Raw genomic sequence first — 5,694 nt, 5'->3', positions numbered from 1 at the left:
AGAGAGAGGAGAGGAAACTGAAAGCTAAAACCAACATGCAATTACCTCTGTGTCATCCCTTCTCACCAATCTTCATCAATCCGGGCCTTCCATCTTGACTTGCTCCCCAAGAAGGATTTTTGACCCTTGATAAGTCCTTAATGCTTGACAGCTCCTCCTGCTCTTATCTTCTGCCTCTTCCTCCACGTAGCTACAATAGCTACCTCCTGTGGTGGTTGAGCAAAAGTAGCGACGAGCCATGCTTCCAAGGGATCTTCTTCCTTTGACCGAGTTAGATTTTCTCCATTTTCGGGTATGGAGAGCTTGAGACTTCTTCTCCACTTCTTACCATAAGTGGCAAAGATCTTAGCCACACCCTACTGTGGATCTTCTTTTTCCTAACGCCATCATCACAATGGCCTCTTCCTTTCAACTAGCTTCTCTATGCTTTTTACTGATAACTTGCTTCATTCCTCCTTTCCTACTAGAGAAGATCGAAAGAGAGAGGAGAGAGAACAGAGGAAAGCTTGCAATGTAATTAAAGAAGAAAATGAAAATGAGTTAAGTTTACTTATTCATGCCTAGTTTTTGCTTTCTTCTTCTGATTACTTGCTTCTACCATTTTCTTCTCTGACAGTGAGGTGACCGAAAGTGATGAGAGAAGAGAGAGAAGAGAGAGAATGCTTTCAAAGAAAATAAAGAAGGAAATTAAAATCAATTGCACTCAATTAAAACCCACTATGCTTTGTAACGTGTGAAAAAAATAATTGCCATCAAATCAATTGCACTTTCTCTCTCATGTTACTAATGTCTGCATTAACTCCATTTAATCAAATTTTGAATTCCAACCATGGAGTGAATAAGGTAACCAAACTAAGCATGCAAAGTTCCCTCCTCTTTTTTCAATTCGGACCAAATCTTTTGGTCTTATAGCAAAGATTTCAATTGGGTTTGTTTAACAATTTTCTGGCCTAATTAACATATCAATGATTCAGCCACACATCATATAACAAATTAGGATGAGACTGAATGTTATCAACAAATTGGGTTTTTTGTTGCTTAAACCCAATGACCAAAATTCTACATACAAACACATAAATTATTAATCAATTAATTTGAAACTGAAATTAAATAATTTCTTAAATATTAATTTAATAATGTTTAATCATCATATTAAATTAGAGTTTTCTAAATTCATCACTTTTATTGTACGGAACCCATTTTTAATGAATATAATGTTAATTTCCTTCTTTGATGAATACTTTTGTCAATATTAATAAAATTCATACAAACAAATAGTTATTTTTCCTTATATATATATCGCACTATATACATATTGATAAATTAGACAGTGAATGTTTAAGATTCTGTGTCTCTCCATTTTGATTTTTTTTTATTCAATTTTATATATATATATATATATTATTTTTACAAAAAATAACCATGTTGCATGGATTTATTTTTATTAAATTTTGAATTAAAATATTTGTGAGTTATTAGAAGCTAACTTATTTCATTTTTATGTCGACAACTTTATTAATTATAGGTTCTAGTTTATGTTTTCTACTTTATAAAGATTCAAAATATTTCTTTTTTATTTTTTCAATGAGGTAAAATAAATTTTAGTTGAAGAAAAAATTAATTGACAAATACAACTCTTTTAATTATTTCATATAATTTAATAGATAAGTATATTTATTATTTGAATATGATATTATATTAATAAAAGATCACTACTAGAAAATTAGTTATTACAGACGGAAATTTTCGACGAATTTTATCCCACGGAAATATAGAAAGAATTTTAGAGGAATTTTTTGTCAGAAAACAAAAAAAATGAATTAGCATAAATTACAGACGAAAAAGAGAATCCGTCTATAATTCTGTTGAAAAAATTAATTTTGTTCGTGGGAAATGATTACAGACGAATTTTCCGTCTGTAATTAAATAGATAAAACGCTGCATTTTATTAAATTATTACAGACAGATTTTCCATCCGTAATTTAAATTTTTCGTCAGAAATATTAGATTAACCCTAGCTCATATCTTACCCTCTCTCGATCCATTCACACTCCACACAAGTTTAGTAGGAGCTTCTTCCTCTCTCCATCCACGCTCTCTCCATCGCTCCGTCTCCCCATCGCAAGAGCTTCTTTCACCGCCGCCGCTTTCCCCATCGCTCCGTCCACGAAGAAGCTCCGTCCACGAAGAAGCTCCATCTTTTACGAGCTCCATTTTCCTGCTTCTGTTTGAGCTGTGTTTCGGTGCCCTCTATTTAGATCTGCGCTTCTGAATTTCAGATCGCGTTCCGATAATCTCTATTTCTCTTTTTTTTTTCTGTATTCTTTCTTTGAGTTCTTCATTCACTTGCCCTCACTACATTCTTCTCGTCTCACGATCTGATCTCATGGCTCCTAACACTGTTATGGACTTTGTTTTCTTGTCAGATTCAATTTGAGACAATAATCACTTCCGTCATTTCAAAGATCGAACGCAGACATGGTAATCCTTTTGTTTCCTCACAATCCCGCACTTCGATATTTATTTTAGGCTTCTCTATCAGCTACAATTTTGATATGTGCATGTAATTTGAATCTGTGATACATTTACATGGGCTTCATGTTGTGTAATTGTACACACTTGCCTTATAATTAAGATCTATTCATGGTGAGGTTTGTATTTGAATGTTCTTCAATATTACTGTTGGATCTTCTATTGTGTAATTGTACACACTTGCTTATGATCTTCTTGTTATAAATTTCAGTTCCAATGATATTCTTAATCGCCGGTGCTCTAGCCTGAAACTTAGTTACTTAAACTACTTCACCTCTCATAATTGCATGCTGATTTTTTTTAAGTTTGGGAACAACCTTACAGAGATTTAACAGTATTCCTATAATATTTATATCATGTCTTCTAATATTGCATTGTAGGATGAATTGATGAGCAAAGAACAACTATTTTATGGTCTCTGTCAGGTTTTGCGTAAATTTCCAAAAGAGACTGGTAATTTATCCTCTCATTACCTCTCTCCTGTTAAAGTTCTACTACTTATCTACGCTTTGCAATGATACATAAAGTTGTTTAATGTTCCTTTTTCCTTTTCTAGTTTAACTTATATAGTTTCCTTTGAGTCCTCTCTATTGATTGTTGCAAGTTTCTCAACTAATACAAAAATAGTTTTTTGCTAACAAAAATGTAGGTGATTAATATGGGGACTTCAATTGCAAAGGTCGGGATATTTGGAGGGAGCAGTCCAAAACTTTGGTGTTTGACGCATATTGAAACCATAGGGTACAAATTATAATGGTTTTTTATTTGATAGTTAGACTATTTCTATCTTCCTTTAAATAATGCATATAATGGTGGTGTACTTTGTCTTGAATGCACTTTGGTTATGATTATTAAAGAAAGGTAAATTCATACAGAGAAGAAGTGGTACCGATGCACCTAATCTGGGATATGTGGACTTGCAATTGTATGCTAACTAACTCTTTTGCTTCTACAATGTTTGATTCCAATAATTAACTCTTTTGCTTTGTAGTATATGGGACTGGAAAGATGGTAGAAATGAAGTTATCTTCTCAGATGCTCAAACTCTAGCTTCTGAAAGTTGGAATTTGGATCAGGTGAGTTCTCTTTGTTGGGATGCGCATATTTCACTCAACTAGAAGAGCATTATACTTGATAGTTGATCTGAACATGAAGTCTATATAATAGCTAGTATAAGTACTTGGGCATCCCTCTCTCTTAATCTAGATTCTGGGTCAAGAGTGAGACTTCTAATGTTAAGATGGATCCCCTCTCGTGCGAAACTTTTCAAATGATTTCATCTCATGTAATCTCTCGTTTTATGTGAAATTTTCACCTGATTTTCGTCATGTGTAATATCACACCATTATTTTTTGTCTGCCAAATGTTATGTCTAGTTCTTACAAATTACAATCTTTGACTAATGGTGAGAGATCATACATGACCAAGTCATTGAAAGGAACTATTCCCAATGATGGTTATATAACTTTTTCTTTCCCCCCTTCTTCATGTATTGGCAGATAGACTATTTTGTTGATTGTCACTACTCAAGAGAAGCTGACAAATTATGGCTGATTGGTGGCACCAATGCTGGGAGTTTGGGTTATTTTCCTGTAAATTACAGGGGAGTGGCAGCAATTGGAGCTGCAGAAGCGATTCTTGAAGGTGGCCATACTGATAAGTATCATTGTGTTTCATTCGTTGTGGTTAAATTTGCAGTTGAATCCTAGGAATAAATCTGCAGCAGCAGAATGCTATACCAGAACAGAGATTTGCCTTGAAGGTAGTACTTTCTACTTACTGAGGGAACAGAGATTTTATGATGGATCTGGAATGTTAATATGTTATCTCTACATGGTTGTGTTTGATTTGGTAGTTGCTAATAATGTGTGTATTGAATGCAGCTAAGCTTTGTTTTTTTATTCGTTGCTATTAATGAGTAGTGGTAGTAGTAATGATTACACTTTCTTTTAATGCTTACGTTGTGTTTTTTTTTTCCATTGCGCTAGATCTGGGAGTTTTGTTTGATTACATATATGCTTTCTATTAAGTACTTGCTTGTCATTTAAGGTGATTAGTTATTACTATTTTGGATTTAAATCCGTGGAAGCTTCCTTGATCTGGTTTTTCTTTTTTTGCTTGTGAATTTGGATCATTGGTTTTAATCTTTGGATCCATCACTTTCACTGATTTGCTGTGACTTTGCTGTATGGCTACTTGGCTAGCATAATTGCCATTGTTGCTTTCTTTCATTATCTTATTGTTTCCTCAATTATGGAAAAGAATTGGGTTGAAAACTATGTGTGATTATGTGAATTTTGTTTTTTGAGTTATACCTTTTTTAAAAGAAAAGAATACACATTTATTTTTATATTGTTTCCTACAGGGGCTTATGCTTTAAATTAACTTCTTTATTCACAATCATCGAGTACAGGAGTATACTTTCTAGTTATTAAGAAGCACCACCAGTTATTAAGGAGATTCTTGTTCTAGTTCAAGATTCTGCAAAGATTAAAGAAGCACCACCAGGTTCTTTCTCTTTTTCTCCTATTAAATTTGCAGCCCCAAATCGAACTAGACCAGATGTTGAGGTGAGCTTCAGTTGTGAATTTGTTACTTGAGATGAAGAATACACTATATATAGATTATGTTGTCACTATTTTTTTATTTTTGTCAGAATTTGATACTTGGAAAACAGATGAAAAATGAAAAAATATAAGGAGGCAGAGAAGCCTGACGCAGAGGATCAATTCATGACCCCACTGTTTGAATCAATGGACACAATAATGATGAATGGTTTCTATACAGATGAAGTTCCAATTTTAGAACCTAATTAAGCAACCTTATTGTATATTTTGACTTAATTAGAGGACAATAGTTAATGTATCAATACACTTTGATGTATGGTTGTTACTTGTTATTATAATTGATGTATCAACACTTTGTTTATATTTTGAAATATATTGACTTGTTTATTTGTAGTACTTTTCTTTTAGTTTGATAATACGATGAATTTGTTTATTTTTTGAAATATTATAAATATTTGAATACAAATTAGATAAAAATTTGTATTAAATTTATATTTATTTTGTATGAAAACAAGTTTATTTTGTAACTGAAAAAATAAAAAAAAAATTATTTTACCTTACTGACGGATTTACAGACGGATTTTCTGTCTGTAAT

The 5,694-nt window shown here is 32.6% G+C and overlaps 1 protein-coding gene across 4 annotated transcripts; it reads left to right on the top strand.

Annotated features, from left to right (window-relative positions):
* The first annotated feature begins 2,010 nt into the window (after positions 1–2,010).
* LOC112782865 (WD repeat-containing protein GTS1) lies at positions 2,011–5,492 on the top strand. Of its 4 annotated transcripts, none has more exons than XM_072230297.1 (7): positions 2,011–2,481; positions 2,913–2,985; positions 3,182–3,273; positions 3,524–3,608; positions 4,032–4,294; positions 4,946–5,102; positions 5,189–5,492. In XM_072230297.1, exons 2-5 carry the CDS (start codon positions 2,944–2,946, stop codon positions 4,239–4,241), a joined length of 429 nt encoding a protein of 142 aa, XP_072086398.1. In that variant the 5' UTR covers positions 2,011–2,481; positions 2,913–2,943; the 3' UTR covers positions 4,242–4,294; positions 4,946–5,102; positions 5,189–5,492. The 4 variants fall into 4 exon arrangements, with proteins under 4 accessions (XP_072086398.1, XP_072086400.1, XP_072086401.1 ...); XM_072230299.1 differs by having other exon boundaries at positions 2,012–2,481; positions 4,946–5,040; XM_072230300.1 differs by having other exon boundaries at positions 2,012–2,481; positions 4,898–5,040.
* Positions 5,493–5,694: the final 202 nt, after the last annotated feature.

The sequence above is a fragment of the Arachis hypogaea genome, chromosome 20 (assembly GCF_003086295.3).
Source record: "Arachis hypogaea cultivar Tifrunner chromosome 20, arahy.Tifrunner.gnm2.J5K5, whole genome shotgun sequence".
Lineage (NCBI taxonomy): Eukaryota > Viridiplantae > Streptophyta > Magnoliopsida > Fabales > Fabaceae > Arachis > Arachis hypogaea.
Note: the sequence above shows the minus strand (reverse complement) of the source record. Positions and strands in the feature narration are given on the sequence as shown.